This window comes from Hemitrygon akajei, chromosome 28, assembly GCF_048418815.1.
Source record: "Hemitrygon akajei chromosome 28, sHemAka1.3, whole genome shotgun sequence".
In the NCBI taxonomy this organism is placed as follows: Eukaryota; Metazoa; Chordata; class Chondrichthyes; order Myliobatiformes; family Dasyatidae; genus Hemitrygon; species Hemitrygon akajei.
In genome coordinates, this window is record NC_133151.1 from 13,318,786 (window position 1) to 13,342,630 (window position 23,845).

At 47.1% G+C, this 23,845-nt stretch overlaps 1 protein-coding gene across 24 annotated transcripts in view; it reads right to left on the reverse strand.

Annotated features, from left to right (window-relative positions):
• Positions 1-23,845, reverse strand: part of LOC140717693 (neurexin-2-like) — a 1,248,008-nt gene that overhangs the window by 599,706 nt on the left and 624,457 nt on the right. For all 24 annotated transcript variants that reach the window (XM_073031362.1, XM_073031351.1, XM_073031361.1 and 21 more), the window contains 2 exons: positions 12,041-12,214; positions 7,946-8,065 (listed from right to left, as the gene is read on the reverse strand). In XM_073031362.1, coding sequence (XP_072887463.1) covers positions 7,946-8,065; positions 12,041-12,214 — 294 coding nt within the window. The remainder of the gene's footprint in view (positions 1-7,945; positions 8,066-12,040; positions 12,215-23,845) is intronic.

Consider the following 23,845-nt stretch of genomic DNA (forward strand, 5'->3'; position numbering starts at 1 on the left):
CCTAGTCCTCTATACTCGTCACATCCAAATGTTTTTTTTAAAATGCTGCAAATGAACCCACTTCCACCGGCTATTCGTACCCCACTCTCCTCATCCTCTGAGTGAAGATGTTCCCCCTCTCCGTGAAGGGAACACGGACGTGAGAATGCTGCCTTCAGCGCACTCTGCTGCCGTGTCCACACGCACATTCACGTGTAAGTCTGTGTTTCGCCGCACGGACGTGCGTGAGTGTAAGGACTCGAGTGCTTGCTTATACGTGTTTGTTTGGTCTGGACACGTATCGACAGTGTGTGCGGGACAGAGAGCAATGTTTTGCCTGTGGCAAATGGCTTGATAGCAGTGTGACTAATTGATTATTTTCTGACCTTTAAAGCTGATATTTTATTAATGAGGGTGACTTGTCTGAGATTCCTACTCCATTAGGTTCTCATTCTGCGACTCTTCCACGGAGCCCTCGCTAAATGTCACGGGTGCGGAACGACCAGCCAGCGAGAACGGTGCCGAAGCGGGGCGCTTCCGCGAGGTCGCTTGCTGCCTTAATTAACCCGTGGGGATTTACACAGGCCCTCCGGGTTGCTGACAACGGATAGTGCCAAGGCTGGCCGGCCCTTGCTCGCCTCTCACACGCCTCCTGCAGGAGCTCTGCACCGTGACGAAGAGCGCGTGCGCCGTCGTTCTGACCCCGCCCTGGCACTGGCCGAAGGGCGGAGTAGCAAGGGAGGTGGGTAAGGTAGCGTTTCTCTGTCAGACGTACCAAGGGTCTGGGAGTGACGTGAGTAGGGGTAAACAGTGGGATAGATTCACAGAGTCGTACAGCGGGGAAATAGGCCCGCCCACAGTCCATCTAAGCCTGCTCCATTTTCAAGTTCCTGATCCTGGGCCCAACATATTGAGGTAATTATAAAAAAAGGCACAAAAGCGATAATATTTCATTTGGTGTTTGAGAAGCGTTGATAGTTTGCCAAAGACACTTGCAAATTTCTACAGATGTACTGTGGAGAACATTCTAACTGGCCGCCTCCCCTTCTGGGTTGGGTTGGGTGAGTCATTTTACAGGATTGAAATTAGCTGCAGAGTTGTAAACTCAGTCAGTTCCATCATGGGCACCAGACTCCGTAGTGTCCAGGACATCTTCAAGGAGCGATGCCTCAAAAAGGTGGCATCCATCATTAAGGACCCCATCACCAGAAACCTGAAGACACACTCTCAACAATTCAGTAACAGCTTCTTCCCCTCTGACATCTGATTTCTGAATGGACATGGAACCGATGAACACTACCTCACTTTTTTTTGTGTTATTTGATTATACACACACACTCTCACTTACTGTAATTCAGTTTTTATTATTATGTATTGAAATGTACCACTGTCACAGAAACAACAAATTTCACAACATATGCTGGTGATATTAAACCTGACTCATTCGGATTTCCTGCATTTGGCCCATTTCCCTCTAAATCTTTCCTATTCGTACACCTGTCCAGGAGCTTTTAAATCTCAGTGAGTCCTACACCTCCAGCAGCTTTAGAGTAGAATACTTTATGTACTGCTGCATGGAACAGGGACAGAACAGGCTTCTGAAGCCCACTCCATCATGACAGGGTCCAGCTCCCAACACGGTCGTCTAAGCCAGTTGCATTTGCCCACATTTGGCATGTGTGCCTCTAAACCTTTCCTATCCGGGTGCCTGTCCAGGAGTCTTTTAAATGTTGTTAATTTATCTCTGGCTGCCCAGTTAATCTGTGATTCTTATCATCTTGTACACCTCTATTAAGTCAGCTCTCATCGTCCTTTGCTCAGGAGAAACACCTCAGCTTGCTCAACCTCTCAACATCAGATTCAGAATCTGAATCAGGTTGAATATTACTGGCATATGCCAGGAAATATGTTGTTCTGTGCCAGCAGCACATTGCAATGCATAATAATAAGTTACAATTAGGAATATATGCTGCAAACGAATTAAATAAGTAGCAATGAAAGACAGCAAAAAAAAAACAGTAAAAAGAAAATACTGAGGTAGTGTTCATGGGTTCTTTGTCCATTCAGAAATTTGATGGCAGAGGGGAAGAAGCTGTTCCTGAATTGTTGAGTGTGCGTCTTCAGGCTCCTGTACCTCCTTCCTGATGGTAGCAATGAGAAGAGAGCATGACCTGGGTGATGGGGGTCAATTAATGATGGACACTGCCTTTTTAAGGCATTGCCTTTTGATGATATTCTCGGTGCTGGGGAGTCTAGTGCCCATGATGGGACTGGCTGAGTTTACAAGCCTCTGCTGCTTTTTCTGATCCAGTGCCCCCCCCCCCCCCCCGATATCAGATGGTGATGCAGCCAGTTAGAATGCTCTCCGCGGTACATCTGCAGAAATTTGCAAGAGTCTTTGGTGATGTACCAAATCTCAAACTCCTCAAGCGATAATGAATTAGAGCTGCTGTTCCACCTTCTTTGTAATTGCATTGAGATGTTGGACTCAAGGTGGATCTTCAGATCATTTACTTCAGTAACACTTGGACAGATACGTGGTTAGGAAAGGGGTTCCCAAGCTGGGCTCCCCGGACATAAAAAATGGTTGGGAACTAGCTGAGAGGGATATGGGCCACATGAAGGCTAATGGGAATGGTTGAGCTCAGTCAGCATGGGCCAGTTGGCCAAAGGGCCTGATCCTGAACGCTGTTATGATGATTGATCTGCCAAACAAGGTACCTGTTGTCCTTTCTCTCTTTCCCCGCAGTCTTCCCTTCTCTCCTTCCCCACAGTCTTCCCTTCTCTCCAGCAGATAGTACCTCGTCATATGGGCTGAAGAGCCTCCTTCCCCACTGGACGGAGTCTATGATCTGACAGCCGCTCTCCACAGCTCGTGCCAGCAGCTAGCGTGACGGTCAAGTTTAAAGGTGAAAGATTAGCGTTATTTGTCACATATACATTGAAACATACAGTGAGATGTGTCGTCTGTGTCAACGACCAACACAGTCCGAGGATGTGAGCAAACTCCAGTGAGTATAGACCAGAGACATCAAATGCTCTTCATACATTAACCCTTTCAATCCCAGGATCATTTCGTGAATCTCCTATGGACCCTCTCCAATGTCAGCACATCCTTTCTTAGATAAGGGGCCCACACACAGACACACATGCATACACAGACACACACACACTCAAACACACACATCCACAGACACATTTCCACCATCAAATTTCTGAACAGACAATGAACCCATGAACACTACCTCACTACCTCATTCCCCTCCTTCCACCATCAGATTTCTGACCAGACAATGAACCCATGAACACTACCTCACTACCTCATTCCCCTCCCTCCAGCATCAGTTTTCTGAACAATGAGCCCATGAACTCCCTCACTATTTTGGCTCTTTTTTGAACAGCTTATTTAACACAAATAGACTGTTTTTATTTATTGCACTGAACTGCTGCCACAATACAACAAATTTCACAGTATATGTCAGTGATATTAAACCTGACTCTGACCTGTATCCAATGTCCTGTGGCATCCCTCTGCTGCTGTCACAGGCTCTGGGACAGATGTCTCATAACAAACAGGAATGCAAATTTCAGGAACTGGGTGCCTGCGGAAGTATGCAAAAGTTCCAGACACACCAACTCACGTCCTCACTTCTCAAGGGCTGGCCCCTCATTCACCAACTGCTCCCTCTCCTTTCCATGGCCCACCATTGGCCACTGCCCTTTGCCCAGGGGCACTGACTCACAACGAGGGTAACCATTTCCTCCAGTGCTCGCTAGCCTCCCCCATTCTTGCCATTTTCCTCTCCATGACACCCCGCCTACCTCTGGGCATTGGTCACTGCGAGGAGGGTCAAGCCTCGTGTTTGGGGTCCTGTCATTCATTAGTCCAGGGGCTGACAAACAAAATGCCAAGCCCAAAGGTAATCTGGATGTCAAAGCCCAATGGTCAAAGACCTGAGGGAGATTGCAGGCCTGATACCTGTCCTGGAGTTGGAGGTCTTCCCTATGGTTGGAGGTTGCCTTCGGGTTGTGGGCCTGTCCTGGAGGGCTGTCCTGGAGCTGGAGGTCTGCTTTGGCGTTGGAGTCCTGCCCTGGAGTTGGGGGTATGTCCCAGAGTTGGAGGCCTGCCCTGGAGTCGGAGGTCTGTGCAAGAGTTGGGGGTCTGTTCTGGAGTTGGATGTTTGCCCTGGAGTTGGAGGCCTGACCTGGAGTTGGACGTTTGCCTGGGAGTGGGATGTCTGCGTGCGTGTGTAAAAGGGCTTGTTTTGCTGTTGTCATTTTGGCATGTTTCTGTCTTGATCTGCTGAACGTAGTGGGCATGCCACACTGGCACCAGAATGTGTGGTGACACTTGCAGGCTTCCCCTGGTACATCCTTAGGTTGTGTTGGTTTTTAACGCAAACAACACATTTCATTCTATGTTTCGATGCACACGTGATAAATTAATCTGAATCTGAATAATCTCAAGAGGAGAAACAATATTACTGCCAGACGAGTCATTACTAGATGAACCAATTAAAAATCAATATAAATAAAGGGTTGTTCAGTGTTACAGAGATGAAACTGCAGATTGGTCTCAACCAGAAAGACACCTCTGGTCAGATGTACCTCCTCAGAAGGCTAAATAAATTTGGCACTTCTCCTCACCAATTCATACCGATGCACCACAGAAAGCATCCTGTTTGGATCCAGCCCGTCTCAGTACAACAACTGTTCTAGCCGTGACCACAAGAAACCGCAGGGAGTTGTGGGCACAGCTCAGCACATCACAAAAGCCAGCCTCCCCTCTGTCTACACTTTGCAGTCTCAGTAAAGCAGACAGCGTAATCAAAGACCCCACCCACCCCAGATATTTGCTCCTCTCCCCTCTCCCATTGGGCAGAAGATGCAAAAGCCCGAAAGCTCGTCCCATCAGGCTCGAGGACAGCCTCTACCTGCTGTTATCAGACTCTCAAACAGATTCCTAGTATGATAAGATGGACTCTTGACCTCATTATCTACCTCGTTATGATCTTGCACTTTATTGTCTGCCTGCACTGCACTCTCTCTGTAACTGTAACACTTTATTCTGCATTCTGTTATTGTTTTACCTTGTTCTACCTCAATACACTGTAATGATCTGATCTGTACGAACAGTGTGCAAGACAAGCTTTTCACTGTATCTCCGTCCATGAGACAATAGGAAGACTGTAAGGTACAGGAGCAGAATAGGCCATTCAACCCATAAAACCTGCTCTAGATTGATTCATCATCCCTCTCAACCCCAACCTCCTATCTTCTCACTGTAACCATTGACACACTAACTCACCAAGAACCTTTTAATATACTCAATGTCTTGACCTCACAGCCATCTGTGGCAATGAATTCCACAGATTCACCTGTATCCTCTGGCTACAGGAATTCTTTCTCATCTCTGAACAGTGCACAAGACAAGCTCTTCACTGTACCTCATAGACAATAAGCCAATACAAATCGCCTGCTTCTTGTGACAGACAATTGGTGTTTTGTAAGGATGGTACTTGTGTTTTGGAAATCTTTTGTAGAATTATCATCTGTTAGAGATTTCACTCCTCAAAGAGAATGCTTTAAATAAAACAGCTCTGGTTAATCCGCTTGGCTGGCCGTAAGTACCTCTTCCCTGATTGGGAGATGGGACTCACCATTTGAAGGGGTGATTACTGTCTTCAGTGAAGACACTAATGTGAATTGAAACATCATTAGAAGTGGTATCATCTCCCGACAGTGAGGGTACTGGTAGACTCTTCTGCTTTCTAGTTAGGACTCCAGAAGAGTACACTCAATATCATCACACACACAGCACAAGACAGTGTACTCCACAGCACGAAGCGGAGTGCAACTGGTCCGGCAACAATATTCTGCAAGTTCACATTCCCGCACCACTTTCGAAGTTGTGTGATGCACCGAAAGGCCTGGGCCTTCGGGAAGCCGGAATCACTGAGGTCGGTGGTGAGGGGAGAAGGCAAGGCAGAGGATTAAAGAGGCACCTCATTCTGCAGAGGGTCCAGTGCTGGAGGACAGACCCTCCAAGACTGGCACAGTTGGAGAAGGCAGAAGGGCCACTCCTGCCCATGATGATAGAGGTGATGACGTGGGGAGTGCAATGTCGCTTGGCAAGCTACGATTGACCCCCCCAGACCGTGCTGTATCAAAATTAGTAACACCCTCCCTCCCTACCCCTTCTCAGAGTTTCACCCCAGAATCTCATAACCATAATAGTCCGGAGTCAGGCTCTCGACAGCTCGGGGCTCACTGTGCCCACCCCAGTGAGGGCTGGTGAGGGTCTCTGCCCCACTACGGACATCCCCAGGGTCGAGGGACGGACTGACACCCGTGCCTCACTCTTTTGTCCCACTGACAGCCACAGACTGACCACCGAACTGGGGTCAGCGCCAGAGCATGTGTCCACCCTGAGGAATGGGTATTTCCATTTGTACATTACCACCACATCTTCTCACAGACCATGTGACTACAGGCAAACAACCAGGAGAGACTCGGAGGTAGAGAGAAGAGCAGAGAGTGGGGGTGGGGGGTAGAGAGAGAGAGAGAGTGAGTGAGTGGGGGAGGGAAGAGAGAGAGAGAGAGAGAGAGACAGGGAGAAAGAGATTGGGGGAAGAGAGAGAAAGGACACAGAGAAGTTGGGAGAGGCAAAAGAGAGGGTGGGGAGGAGGGAGTGTGACAGAAAGGGAGAGAGAGAGACAAACAGAGACAAAGACAGAGAGACTGTAAGAGAGAGGGAGACAGAAAGACAAAAAGACGGATACAGACACACAAAGAAACAGAGTGACAGAGAGAAAAAGACAGAGACAGAGAGAGAGAGGGAGAGAAAGAGAGACAGAAAGAGAGAGGGACACAGGCTGAATGAGAGGGAGAGAAAGAGAGACACAGACAGATGGGGTGAGGGGGAGAGAGAGAGGGACAGATAGGGAGAGTGAGAGAGGGGGGAGGGACAAACAGACAGAGATACGTAGAGAGAAAGATTGCCATTCCTCGCCTACATGATGTAAAACAGCTCCTGCACCCAGTGAGTGCCTTTGTCTGTCTGTGTATAGATAAACAACACCGAACCATCCCCACAGTGGCCTGAAAGTCAATTAGCCGGCTGAATTGCAATCAATTAAAACATCAAACTGATTATAATGAACATTCCACAGAAACACCACTGCTGTGTGCCATCACTCAGCAATTGCCCAGCAATTGGTCTGAACACCCACAGCAACTCCACGTCTGCCCTGTCCCTCTTTAACAGCACAACACGTACCTGGCCAGCTCACAGTCAGGAATGCAGCCGAAAAGAAGTCAGTCTATTGTTCGAATCACCAAACCGTGAAAGGACAAGGTGCATGCTCAAACCAAGGACATTCAAAAGGTGGACGTTGACAGTGGGACCCACATCACGCTGAGGGAAGCATCAATCTCCAGCCTCTCACTTTGGAGGGAGATTTATTTGTATTTAGAGAGAGAGTGTGTAACAGGCCCTTCTGGCCCTTCGAGCCGTACCACCCAGCAACATGCCGATTTAACCCTAGCATAACCACAGGACAATTTACAGTGACCAATTAACCTTCGAACCGGTATGGAGTATCCTGAGGAATCTCCCATGGAAAGGAATGTGCAATCAGGCTTCCAGAAGGTGCCAGAATTGAAGCTCTGAACTCCGAGCTACAATAGTGTCAAGCTAGCCACTACTAATGTGACACCCCAAGATGGAGAGGGGAAATCAGCAACTTGCTTTTGGTTCTGTTTAAAAGAGTTGCAATGGTTCCCACACAACCCTCAGGCCTGTCGCCATGGTAGGCTGGATGCTCCCCGGGTGATAAAGAGGGTCCCATTGTTCTTTCCTTGCACAGTCTGAAGGCTGTGAAAGTTTGCCCATGAGGGTGAGTAGCACTATGGAAGGGTGGCTGCTCCCTGCCGATTTGGCTCACAGGAGGGCCGCTGTACTCACGGTAGTTGCAGAGAGCGCCCCCAAAGGACGTCATGGTGCAGTCGCAGGTGTAGCCCTCCCACTGCTGAATGCAGGTCCCCTGATTGGCGCACGAGTCCTCCTGGCAGGTGGTGCTGGGGCCTGCAGAGGAGAGGAATCTGCAGGTGAGTGAGATGTCATGGGGACACCAGTACTTAACTCACCATGGAAGTACGGCCCAGGAACAGGCCCACTCACCCACCATGGAACAGTACGGCCCAGGAACAGGTCCCTTACCCACCATGGAACAGTATGGCCCAGGAACAGGCCCACTCACCCACCATGGAACAGTATGGCCCAGGAACAGTCCCTTCACCCACCATAGAACAGTATAGCGCAGAAACAGGTCCCTTACCCACCATGGAACAGTATGGCCCAGGAACAGGCCCATTCACCCACCATGGAACAGTATGGCCCAGGAACAGGCCCATTCACCCACCATGGAACAGTATGGCCCAGGAACAGGCCCACTCACCCACCATGGAACAGTACAGCCCAGGAACAGTCCCTTCACCCACCATAGAACAGTATAGCGCAGAAACAGGTCCCTTACTCACCATGGAACAGTATGGCCCAGGAACAGGCCCATTCACCCACCATGGAACAGTATGGCCCAGGAACAGGCCCATTCACCCACCATGGAACAGTATGGCCCAGGAACAGGCCCATTCACCCACCATGGAACAGTATGTCCCAGGAACAGGCCCACTCACCCACCATGGAACAGTACAGCCCAGGAACAGTCCCTTCACCCACCATAGAACAGTATAGCGCAGAAACAGGTCCCTTACTCACCATGGAACAGTATGGCCCAGGAACAGGCCCATTCACCCACCATGGAACAGTATGGCCCAGGAACAGGTCCATTCACCCACCATGGAACAGTATGACCCAGGAACAGGCCCATTCACCCACCATGGAACAGTATGGCCCAGGAACAGGCCCATTCACCCACCATGGAACAGTATGGCCCAGGAACAGGCCCATTCACCCACCATGGAACAGTATAGCCCAGGAACAGTCTCTTCACCCACCATGGAACAGTATGGCCCACCCTGGCCCCTTCCTCAGGCAGCTCATTCACCTCCCTCTGTGCAGAGAAGTTACCTCTCAGGTCTCTTTTAAATCTCTCCCTTCTTTCTCTCTGTGTGGTCCGGTTTTGGACTCCTGACCCTGGGGAAGACTGTGACCATCCACCTTATCCACACCCCTCATGATTTTATAAACTTCGATGAGGTCACCCTTCATTCTCCAGTGAATAAAGATCCAGTGTGGCCAACCTCTCCCTATAACTCACACCCTCGAGTCTAGTCAGCATTCTTGTAAATCTCTTCTGCACCTCTCCAGCTCAACAATGTCTTTCCTGTGACAGGGTGAAGTAAACTGTACACAGCACTCCAAGCATGACCTCACCAACTTGTATAACTTCAAAATTACTTCCCTTGTGCTAAACGGCGCCCTGACTGATGAAGGCCAGAGTGCTAAACACCTTCACCAGCCGACCTACCTACCCGCTCACTTTCAGCAAACTGTCCCTGTACTCTCAGGTCCCTCTGTTCCACATTCGCCAGTGCCTGGCCATTCACTGTATAAGTCCTACCCTGGTTTGTCTGTCCAAAATGCCTCACCTCACACGCATCTAATTGAAATCCATTTGCCATTCCTCAGCCCATCTCCCTGACTGACCAAGATCTCTTTGGAATTCACTGTAACCTGCTTCACTGTCAAAACTCCTGAGTTACTGTCATCAGCCAACTTGCTCATCGTGCCATGTATGTTCACATTCACAAAAATAATGAGTAACAGAGATCCCAACACTGACCGCTGGGGCAACCCACTAGTCACAAGGCTTCAGTCGGAGGATCAAGCTTCAACCATCACCCTCTGCTTCCTATCATTGAGCCAATTCTGAATCCACCTCACCAGCTCCCCCTGAACCCACATGACCTAACCTTCCAGATCAGCCTGCCATGCGGGACCTTGTCAAAGGGCTCACTGAAGGTAAGGCCTATAGTCTGCCTGCATATGGTCCATCTCCATTCCCTGCACAGTGTCCACCTCCCTACATTCCCTGAACATGGTCCATCTCCCTCCATTCTGTACACACGGTCCATCTCCCTTCACTCTCTGCACATGGTCGTTATCCCATTATTCCCTGCACACCGTCCAACTCCCTCCATTCCCTACACAATATCCTTATCCAATTATTCCCTGCACATGGTTCATCTCCCACCATCCCTGTAGAGAGTCCTACTCCCACCATTCCCTGCTCATGGTCCATAACCCATCATTTGCTGCAAAATGTCCATCTCCCTCCATTCTCTGCACATGGTCCATCTCCCTCCAGTCCCTGCACATGATCCATATCCCTCCTTTCCCTGAACACGGTCCATCTCCCTCTATATTGATGTGTCTGTCTAACAGCTGTAAACACCTCTATCGTATCTGCCTCTAGAACCAGCCCTGGCAGCACGTTCCAGGCACCCACCACTCTGTGTAAAAATACTCTTCCCGCCCCCGCACATTCCCTTTAAACCACCTCTCTCCTGGAAAGCATGGTCTCCAGCATTGAGTATTTCTGTTTTGCGAACTGTTTTCTGAATGCCATCTCCATCTGTGCATCACAAAATCTCTGTCAGGTCTGCCTGAGCCTTTGATGCTCGACAGTAAACAGGTCTGTGCCTCCTCTTGTTATAGCTCACACTTATCCTAATGAACCTCTTCTGCACCCTCTCCCCATCCCCCCACCCTTCCTGTAATGATCTGACCAGATCTGCACATGGACTCCACCCACATGGATCTGCCCCCTGTGGTTTACCGTCACTGCTCTTTGAGGGGCAGTGGGCTGCTGCTGGGACAACAGTCCGGGTCAGTCTATTCTCCTTCTGTGAGCTTGATGTACTCCCTCCCTCCCTGTGCCCGCTCTTTACCTCCAGCACACAAGCGTTACAGCCCCCAATCCATTCCTGGTGGACCCTCCATGACTGAGTGGCTGAACTGAAAGGATAGGGGGAGGTCACCAGCCACCTCTTCCTGCGGCTTGCTCTCTGGCCCATGGTCTAGAACAAAAAGTGATGTCCTTTTGACAACCTAACCCAGCTCCCTCACCCTCACTCCTGTGCAGAGCAAGATGCCACAATCAGCAACCATTCCCTTCCACAAAACCCTACGTTGGCAATCTAACCCAATCCCCATGCCCCCATACACAGCAAGATCCCACAATCAGCAACCATTCCCTCCCAGATAACCCTACGTTGACAATCTAATCCAATCCCTAGCCCCCATACTCAGCAAGATCCCACAATCAGCAACCATTCCCTCCTAGATAACCCTACGTTGACAATCTAACCCAATCCCTAGCCCCCAGACTCAACAAGATCTCACAATCAGCAACCATTCCCTCCCAGATAACCCTACGTTGACAATCTAATCCAATCCCTAGCCCCCAGACTCAACAAGATCCCACAATCAGCAACCATTCCCTCCCAGAAAACCTTCCACTGGCAACCCAACCCTGTCCCTGACCCCCACTTGCCCCCATGCACAGTGAGTGAGATTTCCCTATTTCTTTGATGCTCTAGGTCGCATTAATTCAACTATTTCAGATTAACCTTTCAAAGGCTGGCAAAATTCCTCAATCCATATGGAATTAACAGGGAGAACATTACAGCACAGTACAGGCCCTTCAGCCCACAATGTTGTGCCAGCCTTTTAACCTACTCCAAGATCAACCTAACCCTTCCCTCCCACAGAACACTCCAGTTTCTATCATCCATGTGCCTTTCTCACCAACGTTCCTCATGTACCTGCCTCTACTGCTTCCCCTGGCAGTGCGTTCCACATACCCACCAGTCTTCTGTGTAAAAATCTTACCTCTGATATGCCCCTTATACTTCCCTCCAATCAACTTAAAATTATGCTGCCTGATATTAGCTATTTTTACCCTGGGAAAAAGTCGCTGGCTGTCCAATCTTACCATCTTGTGCACCTCTATCATGTCGCTAGTGGAATTGATCAAGTTCTGTATCACCAACTGGAAGCTACAAACACATCTCTCGTCAACCCCCAACACCGTACCTCCACATCCTCTCTCGATCTGCCCCACTCGATGGAGGGCGTCGGCGATCAGATCTGGCAGGCGTCCGTTGAGGTCGATGGAGGCCAGGCAGCCCTGGAAGCCCTCTCGGGAGGCAACCAGCTTGGGGAGGTTGTTGAACATACCCTTGCTGAGTCCACCGACGTACAGCTCCCCTACAGAATGAGAGAGAGAATGAGGCACTAATGTCAGTGTGTGTCACTCAGAAACATTCACTCACACACCCACCAAAACCCTCCTATACTTCAAATTCCAAAGTTCAGAGTAAACCCTGAGATTTACTTCCTTGTGGGCATCCACAGTCAATACAAAAAAACACAATAGAATCAGTGAAACACCACACACAGGACGGACAATGTACAAAATACAACAAACTGTACAAATATATAAAAACAAAAGAATAAAAATAAATAAATAAGCAATAAATATTGAGGACATGAGATGAAGAGTCCTTGAAAGTGAGTCCATGGGTTGTGGGAACAGTTCAGTGATGGGGCAAGTGAAGTTGAATAACGTTATCCACTCTGGTTCAAGAGCCTGATGGTTGAGGGGTAAACACTGCTCCTGAACTTGGTGGTGTGAATCCTGAGATGTATGGGACATTGGAAAAAATGTTGAATTTCCCCATGGGGATGAATAAAGTATCTATCTATCTATCTAAGTGTTTGTTTTCTTGCAGCACAGTGGAATTGTAAAGTTGTAATAAGCATAACGAGACAACATAGTTCAGGGACAGCATGGGTTAGAGAACAGAGCGAAGTGATCACTGTCAGGGAGATATCCAATACAGTCCATAGTCCACAATCCACATAGTCAACAAGACAGAGATGGTTATCAACTTCAGGAGAACTTGTAACACTCACACCCACTTTACATCGTAGTATCCATGCCACGACCACCAGATTCAAAAGCAGTGACTTTCCCCAAGCAGTAATTCTGATCAGCAGCTCACCCACTCACCCACCCCTGCACCCCCCGCCACCTCCATTTCCTGTCAGAGTCACATATTGTACAGACACTCCTGTGCCTAGTGTCACTTTAACAACATACGATCAATCTATGTATATAAGCAATCTTATGTATTTATATTTAATGTATTTTTTTTATTATCTTTTTCTCTCAGCTCAGGCTGGCAAAACCTGAGGTACGGGCATAGCCATGCACCCTCATTTCTCAATTGCTACGAACTTTTGGACTCTTCTAGTGGTGTTTAGTATTGTGTCTTTCTGAAGATTTACATCAAATATGATGGCAGAATATAGTATTAATGGTAAGACTCTTGGCAATGTGGAGGATCGGAAGGATCTTGGGGTCTGAGTCCATAGGACACTCAAAACAGCTGCGCAGGTTGACACTGTGGTTAAGAAGACATACGGTGTATTGGCTTTCATTAATCGTGGAATTGAATTTAGGAGCCGAGAAGTAATATTGCAGCTATATAGGACCCTGGTCAGACCCCACTTGGAATACTGTGCTCAGTTCTGGTCGCCTCACTACAGGAAGGATGTGAAAGCCATAGAAAGGGTGCAGAGGAGATTTACAAAGATGTTGCCTGGATTGGGGAGCATGTCTTATGAGAACAGGTTGAATGAACTTGGCAATAAATAAAAACACCAAATGCTGGCAGAACTCAGCAGGCCAGACAGCATCTATGGGAGGAGGTAGTGACGACGATTCGGGCCGAAACCCTTCATCAGGAGTGAAGTAACATGGGATGGTCAAGGGGGGATAAGAAGTGGGGGGAGGGATAAAGTAGAGAGCTAGGAAGAAATAGGTTGGAGGGAAATGGGCTAGGGGGAAGGTGGAGAATTATGGGAAATAAAAGAGAAAGAAAGGTAGGGCTGGGGGGGGAGATTATAGTGAGGGGGGAAAAAGAGAGAGAAAGAGAACCAGACTGAAATAATAGATAGGGATGGGGGTAAGGGGGGGCAGGGGTATCAACAGAGGTCTGTGAATTGGATGTTCATGCCGGCAGGTAGGAGGCTACCCAGGCGGGAGATAAGGTATTGCTCCATCGACCTGTACGCGGCCTCATCTTGACGGTAGAGGAGGCCATGGACAGACATGTTGGAGTGGGAGTGTTCTGTGGAATTGAAGTGTGTGGCCACAGGGAGATCCCGCCACTGCTGGAGGACTGAGCGCTGGTGTTCGGCGAAATGGTCTCCCAGTCTGTGGCGGGTCTCCCCAATGTATAAATGGCCACAACGGGAGCACCGGATACAGTATATCACCCCAGTTGACTCGCAGGTGAAGTGCTGCCTCACCTGAAAGGACTGTCGGGGGCCTGGGATGGTGGTGAGGGAAGAAGTGTGGGGGCAGGTGTAGCACTTCTTCCGTTTGCAGGGATAAGTGCCCGGAGGGAGGTCGGTGGGGAGGGATGAGAGGGATTATTTATTTCCAGCATCTGCAGATTCACTCATGTTGCCTTTGAATGAACTTGGCCTTTTCTCCTTGGAGCGATGGAGGATGAGAGGTGACCTGATAGAGGTGTACAAGATGATGAGAGGCATTAATCGTGTGGATTAAAAGTCAGAGGCTTTTTCCCAGAGCTGAAATGGACAAGAGAACACTGGTTTAAGGTGCTGGGGAGTAGATACAGAGGAGATATCAGGGGTAAGTTTTTTACTCAGAGAGTAGTGAGTGCGTGGAATGGGCTGCTGGCAACGGTGGTGGAGGCGGATACGATAGGGTCTTTTAAGAGACTTTTAAATAGGTAAATGGAGCTTAGAAAAATAGAGGGCTATGGGGAAGTCTAGTAACTTCTAAGGCAGGGACATGTTTGGCACAACTTCGTGGGCCGATGGGCCTGTAATGTGCTGTAGGTTTTCTATGGTTTCTAATATTGCTGTGTAGGCCTAATTGTTTAATGTTATTGTGTAGTGCCTTTGGGATGATACCAATTGTAGATATTACTAGCGGGACTATGTGTACCCTGTTCCAAAGTCTTTCAATCTCCTCTTTTAATTCAGCATATTTCTGGTGTTTTTCACTGATGCTTTCTGTAAGTTATGCATGTTTGGAATGGCTACATCTGTTAAGTAAGTTGTTCTTGCTTAAGTAAGTTGTTTATCTTGTAATAGTATATCTGGACAGTTACTGTGGGTTGCCCCGTCTGTAACGATAGATCGATCGTAATATAATGTGTAGGGCTATGACTCTAAAACTGGATCAGTCTTGTATGGTTTCTTTTATGAGTTTGTATCTTAAAGCAAGATATTGGTGAATGACATTTGCTTCGATTGTGCCTGTGTAAGTAATCAGATTGAGTTAAACTGCCGCAGGACCCTGTAATGTTATCGTTATCTTTTGTGGGTTTTTTTGTGCTGTGTTGGATCCAGAAACAAACAATTTCTTAATTCTCTTTTACACTTCTGTACCAAAAATAGCATCTAATATTCTGGAATCTTGAATCAATAAACGTATTTTTGTAATGAGAATTAAAGGGCAGGGACAGTGTGGATTAGAGACAGCCACTGTCCAGGAAATTTCCAACACAGTCTCAGTCACTGTTCCTTCAAAGCTGTACAGGTGTGTGGTCGTGCAGTAACTGAAATGCTCCCGTGCACTTTACGTAGGCTTTGCTGCCGCATAGTTGGAATTTTTGTAACATATAAACATTTAAACTGACACACCATGTAAAAATGTTCCTGCTCAGAGCAATGGTCCACTCAGATGTCCTGGTCTAACTGGGTTTTGTTTGTTTGTGTTCTCTCCACAGCTGGTACCATGTACATCTTTGGTCGGGGTGGAGCCCTCATCACGTACACGTGGCCTCCGAACAACCGGCCCAGCACATGGGCTGACCGCCTCGCAGTAGGATTCAGCACACAACAGGAGGATGCCATTCTGGTTCAAATGGAACAGTGCCTCTGGCCTGGGCGTCTACCTACAGCTCCACATAGTAAGTCCCTGTGCCCAACAGCTTTGCCTCCTTAGCAGTGCTGGCTCTGCCCGGAACAGATGTGGAGTTCGGAGTGGGTGGAACCTGAGGCCTAGTTACCATAGCAACACATGTCTATTGAAGTCTCTGAGTTGTTTTACAGCATTGTAGTAATGGAAAGTTAGAATAAACTTATTCTTGTGAAAACAACGCTCCCTCCCCATGTTCTCGTGGCCAGGTGTGGATGAATGTTGAATGGTGAACAGAGTGGCCCATACACCAGAACACCAGGAGTGGCAGACAGTGGGAGACTTCTCTTTTCAGCCCCAGGTTCTGGGCACAGCCAGCAATGTGCAGCAATTATCATTCATTCCTTACTTACCTTGAGAAAGCCTGGGTGAGTCACCTTCCCGAAACACTGAACAGAGTGATTCTGCTGTAGCTGAAAGGCTTCACCTTGCCTCATCCACTTGTTTAAGTTGTTAATGTTCCTGCCTCATCCACTAATGGCAGCTCGTTCCATGTACTGGCCACCCTCGGTATAAAGAATAGTGCCCCTCAAGTTCCTACCCCCCAAGCCCCTCACCTTAAACCTGTGCCCTCTGCTTTTTGATTCCCCAACCCTAGGGGAGAGGCTGTGCACATTGACCAAATCTGTTCCCTTTAAGTGTCCTACATTCTAAGGAAAACAGTCCATTCAATCTCTGTAATTTGTGGGGCGACACCATAGGGTGCCAGGGCAGCGTAGCGTAATACAGCTTGGGGCATCAGAGTTCAGAGCTCAAATATTATGTTTATTATTCTATAGAATAATATGCCTGCCAGAAAGTGAAATTCAGTGTTGTATATGGTGACATATATGTACTTTGATAATAAATTTACTTCGAACTTTGAATTCTGGCATGCTCTTTAAGAAGTTTCTATGCTCTTCCCGTGACTGCATGTGTTTCCTCCGGGTGCTCCGGTTTCCTCCCACAGTCCAAAGACATACTGGGTAGTAGGTCACTTGGTCACTGTAAATTGTCCTACGACTAGGCTAGGGTTAAATCAATGGGTTGTAGTGTGATACGGTAGGTTGGGCCGAAAGGGCCTGTTTCACGCTGTATCTCTGAATAAAAATCTCAGTCCCTCGAATTCAGACTACATCCTTGTAAATTGTTTCTGCATTACTTCCAATTTAATAATATTTCTATAACCTTCCGAGCAAAACTTATTCAACTGCAACTGGGATTATGATATTGTAGTCAATAGTGAGACTCGATTGCAGGAGGGGCAGGACTGGCAGCTCAATATTCTGGGGTTCTGTTGTTTTAGATGTGACAGAGCAGGAAGGATTAAAGGAGGAGGGGTGGCATTACTAGTCAGGGAAAATGTCACAGCAGTGCTCAGTCAGGACAGACTGGAGAACTCAACCAGTGAGGCTTTATGGGAGGAATTAAGAAATAAGAAAGGTATGCATGTAAATGGGGCTATATTATTGAAAACCTAACAGACCTACGGATTTAGAACTACAAATTGTACAGTGATCACAGACTGTTGTAAGAAACACAACATTATTATAGTAGGTGATTTTAACTTTATGCACATTGACTGGGACTCCCATACCGTAAAAATGTCTAGATGAGATAGTTTACCAAATGTGTTCAGAAAAGTTTCCTTCATCAGTACAAGTCCCAACGAGAGAGTGAGCGATACTGGATCTATTAGGGAATGAGACAGGGCAGGTGACAGAAGTTTGTGTAGAGAAACACTTTGCATCCTGTGACCATTATGCCACGAGTTTCAAAGTAAATATACAAAAAGATAAGTCTGGTCCACAGATTGAGATTCTAAATTGGAGAAAGGCCAATTTTGAGATGGTGTCAGAAATGATCTGGTAAGTGTGGACTGGACAGGCTGTTTTTAGGCAAAGGTGTACTTGGTAAGTGGGAGGCCTTCAGAAATGTTGAGAGTACAAAGCTTGTATGTACCTGCCAGAATGAAAGGAACTTTGGTTTTCAAGAGATATTGAGGCTCTGGTTAAGAAAAGAAAGGAGGTGCATAGCAGTCTAGGCAGGTAGAAGCAAATGAGGTGCTTATGGAGAATAAGTAATGCAAGAAAATGCTTAAGAAAGAAATCAGGAGAGCTGAAAAAAGGGCTGAAGTTGCTCTAGAGACAAGGTGAAGGAGAATCCTAAGAGATTCTACAGATATTTTAGAGCAAAAGGATTGCAAGGGACAAAACTGGTCCTCTGGAACACCAGAATGGTGGAGCGAAAACCGATGGGGGAGATCTTAAATGAATTATTTTCATCTGTATTTACTCAGGAGATGGACGCAGAGTCTATAGAAGTGAGGCAAAGTGGCATCAACTTCATGGACACAATACAGATTTCAGAGGAGGGAGTGTTTGTTACCCTGAGGCAAATCAGGGTGGATAAGTCCCCAGGGCCTGACAAGGCATTCCCTTGGACCCTACGGGAGGCAACTGCAGAATTTGCTGAGACCTAAGCAGAGGTATTTAAATCATCATTCATGACAGGAGAGGTGCCAGAGGATTGGAGGATAGCCAATGTTGTTCCGCTGTTTAAGAAAGGCTCTAAACATAAATCAGGAAATTATAGGCCAATGAGTCTGACATCAGTTGTGGGAAAGCTAGTGGAATGTATTCTAAGAGACCAGATGTGTAAGTCACACAGAAGAGAAAATTTGCAGAAGCTGGAAATCCGAGCAACACACACAAAATGCTGGAGGAAATCAGCAGGCCAGGCAGCATCCATGGAAAAAAGTATAGTCGATGTTTCGGGCTGAAACCCTTCAGCAGGATTGGAGAAACAAAGCTGAGGAGTAGATTTAAAAGGTGGGGGGGGGGGTGGAGGAGAGAGAAACATCAGGTGATAGGTGAAACCTGGAGGGGAGGGGTGAAGTAACTAGCAGGGAAGTTGATTGAAAGAGACAGAAGGCCATGGAAGAAAGAAAAAGTGAGGGTGGGTGGGTGTGGAAAGATGCACCAGAGGGAGGCGATGGGTAGGCAAGGAGATAAAGCGAGAGAGGGAAGAGGGTATGGAAAATGGTGAAGGAGGGGAGGTGGGGGGGGGGCAGATGGAATTTAATGTAGACAAGTGCGAGGTTTTGCACTTTGGCAGGACCAACTAGGGTAGGTCTTACGCTGAACGGTAGGACACTGAAGGGTGCGGTAGAACAAAGATATCTGGGAATACAGGTTCATATATCATTGAAATTGATGTCACAGTTAGATAGGGTCATAAAGAAAGCTTTTGGCACATTGCCCTTCATAGCTCAATGTTTTGAGTACAGGAGATGGGATGTTATATTGAAGTCGTATAAGATGTTGGTGAGGCTTAATTTGGAGTACTGTGTGCAGTTTTCATCACCTACCTACAGTTTGTACGTAAACAAGATTGAAAGAGTATAGAGACAATTTACAAGGGTGTTGCCCATGTCTGTTGGGTTAGACTTTATTCCTTAGAACATAGACGATTGAGATGAGATTTAATGGAGGTATACAAAATTATGAGGGGTATAGATTAGGTTAATGCAAGCAGGCTTTTCCCACTGAGGTTGGGTGGGATTACATGTGTTAAGGATGAAAGGTGAAAAGTTTAAGGGGAATATGAGGGGAAGCGTCTTCACTCAGAGGGTCGTGAGGGCATGGAACAAGCTGCCATCATAAGTGGTGCTGTGGGATTGATTTCAATGTTTAAGAGAAGTTTGCATCGGTACATGGACAGTAGAGGTGTGGAAAGCTATGGTCCCAGTGCAGGTTGATGGGAGTAGGTAGTTTAAATGGTTTTTGCATGGACTAGATGGGCCAAAGGGCCTGGTTTTGTGCTGCAGTTCTCTCTGACTCTCTACGACCTCTGCAATCCTCTGGTAACATCACTCACCTTCAGCCTCTCTATATCATTCCCAGTGCCAGTGACATTCTCTGCACTAGTACAGTCCTCTAGTACCAGCACCTGTCACCCTTCAGCTCCTCTGTATCATTCTCCGCACTAGTGACATCCCCCACACTAGTGACACCCCTAGTGCTAGTGACACCTCCAGCACTAGTGACATTCTCTGCTCTAGTACAGTCCTCTAGTACCAGCAACTGTTACCCTTCAGCCCCTTTATATCATCCCCCGCACTAGTGACACCCCAAGCGCTAGTGACATCTGCAGTCCTCTGGTAGAACAACTGATGACTGCTCAGCTTCTCTATATCATCCCCAGCACTACTGACATCTCCAGTCCCCTCCTGTCATCACTCAGCCTTTGTCTCTATATCTACCCCTCCCTCCTACACCAAACTCCATCTGCCCCTTCACCTGGATCCACCTCTCACTTCCCAGCTCTTCCCTCCCTCTCCCTCACCTGTTTGTAATGGCTGTCTTCCCCCTCACTCTCAGTCCTGAATGAAGGTCTTGTCCCGAAACACTAGCCATCTCCCCCAGAGATGCTGCCTGACCTGCTGAGTTCTTCCAGCAGATTGATTTTTTGCCTCTTGATTCCAACATTTTCCATCCCTGCTGTCTTGAGTACTTTGGTTCTCCATATATTCCAATAATGGGTTCAGAATGCAGAAGGCAAAGGGTACGATCATGATTCTGGCTAAGGATTTGAGTTGTGGTTACAGAGATGCATGTGTCTAATAAAAGGGAACTTTTCAGAGCCATTATACAGTATAGAAAACAGCTTAGAGGCAGACCCTTTGGCCCAGCATATCTATGTTGACCAAGTTACCTGAACTAGTCCCATTACCCAAGTTTAACACAATCCCTATAAACCATTGTTATCCATGGACGTACCCATTTTAGTTGTATCTGCCTCTGGCAAGTCATTCCATATACAGTACCTAGCATTCTTGATGAAGAAGTTGCCCCTCAGATGCTTTAAAAATGTTCCCATTGTTTTAGACACCCCTGCCCTGGAACCTTACTGAACTGCTCATAATTTTATAAACCTCCCTGAGCCTCCTACACTACTGTGATAAAAACCGCTAGCCTATCCAGTCTCTCATTATAACTCAAGCCCTCCTGCCCTAGTAATATACTCAAGATTTGTTCAGCACTCTCCCCAGCTTTACAACATCCTTCCTCTAGCTGGAACTACACACAAAACTCCAATTGTGTTTGCATGAGTTCCCAGGTCCTGTACTCAGTGTCCTGACTGATTAAGGGGAGAGTGCCAAACACCTTCTTCTCCACCCAGATCAGAGCAGTTAAAACCCCAGGGCCTGACAAGGTGTTCCCTCGGACCTTATGGGGTGAAAATGCAGAATTGCCGGGGCCTTAGCAGAGATATTTAAATCATCTTTTGTGACAGGACTGGTACCAGGGGATTGGAGGATGGCCAATGTTGTTCCACTGTTGAAAAAAGGCTCTAAACATAAACCAGGAAATTTTAGGCCAGTGAGTCTCCCACCAGTTGAGGGAAAGTTATTGGAAGGTGTTCTAAGGGACTATATATGTAAGTATTTGAACATAGAACATCGAAATCTACAGCATATTATAGGCCCTTCGGCCCACAATGTTGTGCTGACCATGTAATCTACTCTACAGACTGCTAAGAATATCCCTAGCACAGAGTCCTCTATTTTTCCAAGTTCCATGTACCTATCTAAGAGGCTCTTAAAAGACCCTGTTGTATCTGCTTCCACCACCGTCACTGGCAGAGCATTTCACACATCCACCACTCTCTGTGTGAAAAACTTACATCTGACATCCCCCATGTACCTATTTCCAAGCACCTTAAAACTCTCATCCTCCATCACTGCAAGGAGAAAAGGCCAAGTTCACTCAACCTATAAGGCGTGCTCACCAATCCAGACAACATCTTTGTAAATCTCTTCCACACTCTCTCAACAGGATCCACATCCTTCCTGTAATGTGCTGACCAGAACTGAACATAGTACTCCAAGTGGGGTCTAACCAAAGTCTTATATAGCTGTAACATTACCTCATGGCTCTTGAACTCAACCTGGTTGATGAAGCCCAACATATCACATGCCTTCTTAACAACACTGTCAACCAGCACAGTAACTTTGAGTGTCCTATGGACATGGACCCAAGATCTCTTGATCCTCCACACTGCCAAGAGCCTTACCATTAATGTTATATTCTGCCTTCAAACTTGACCTACCAAAATGATCCTCTTCATACTTACCTGGGGTGAAGTCTATCTGCCACTTCTCAGCCCAGTTCTGCATCCTATCAATGTCCTGCTGTAACGTCTGTCAGCCCTCCAGACTCTCCACAACACCTCCAACCTTTGTGTCATCAGCAAACTTACTCATCCACCCTTCTACTTTCTCATCTATGTTATTTATAAAAATCACAAAGAGCAGGGGTCCCAGAACAGATCCCTGCAGAACACCACTGGTCACTGTCCTCCATGCAGAATATGAACCATCTCCAACACCCTTTGCCTTCTGTGGTCAAGCCAATTCTGGATCCACAAAGCAAGATCTCCTTGGATCCCATGCCCGATTACTTGAAATGCCTTACTGAAATCCATATACACTAGATCCACTGCTCTACCTTCACAAATGAGTTTTGTTACATACTCAAAGAATTCAATCAGGCTCATGAGGCATGACCTGGCCTCGACAAAGCCATGCTAACTATCCCTAATCAGATTATGTCTCTCCAAATGTTCATAAATCCTGCCTCTCAGGATCTTCTCCAACAAAGAGTTGTATAAGAGGATGAGAGATATTGATCGTGTTGATAGTCAGAGGCTGTTTCCCAGGGCTGAAATGGTTGCCACAAGAGGACACAGGTTTAAGGTGCTAGGGAGTAGGTACAGAGGAGATGTCAGGGGTAAGTTTTTTACACAGAGAGCGGCTGCTGGCAATGGTGGTGGAGGCGTATACGATAGGGTGTTTTAAGAGACTTTTGGATAGGTACATGGAGCTTGGAAAAATAGAGGGCTTTGGATAAGCCTAGTAATTTCTAAGGTAGGGACATGTTCAGCACAACTTTGTGGGCCAAAGGGCCTGTATTGTTCTGTAGGTTTTCTATGTTTCTAACTTGCCCACCACTAAAGTCAGACTCACTGGACTATAATTTCCTGGGTTATCTCTACTCCCTTTCTTATAACCATATAACAATCACAGCACGGAAACAGGCCATCTCGGCCCTCCTAGTCCGTGCCGAACTCTTAATCTCACCTAGTCCCACCTACCCGCACTCAGCCCATAACCTTCCACTCCTTTCCTGTCCATATACCTATCCAATTTTACCTTAAATGACACAACTGAACTGGCCTCTACTACTTCTACAGGAAGCTCATTCCACACAGCTATCACTCTCTGAGTAAAGAAATACCCCCTCATGTTTCCCTTAAACTTTTGCCCCCTAACTCTCAAATCATGTCCTCTCGTTTGAATCTCCCCTACTCTCAATGGAAACAGCCTATTCACGTCAACTCTATCTATCCCTCTCAACATTTTAAATACCTCGATCAAATCCCCCCTCAACCTTCTACGCTCCAATGAATAGAGACCTAACTTGTTCAACCTTTCTCTGTAACTTAAGTGCTGAAACCCAGGTAACATCCTAGTAAATCGTCTCTGCACTCTCTCTAATTTATTGATATCTTTCCTATAATTCGGTGACCAGAACTGTACACAATATTCCAAATTTGGCCTTACCAATGCCTTGTACAATTTTAACATTACATCCCAACTTCTGTACTCAATGCTCTGATTTATAAAGGCCAGCGTTCCAAAAGCCTTCTTCACCACCCTATCTACATGAGACTCCACCTTCAGGGAACTATGCACTGTTATTCCTAGATCTCTCTGTTCCACTGCATTCCTCAATGCCCTACCATTTACCCTGTATGTTCTATTTGGATTATTCCTGCCAAAATGTAGAACCTCACACTTCTCAGCATTAAACTCCATCTGCCAACGTTCAGCC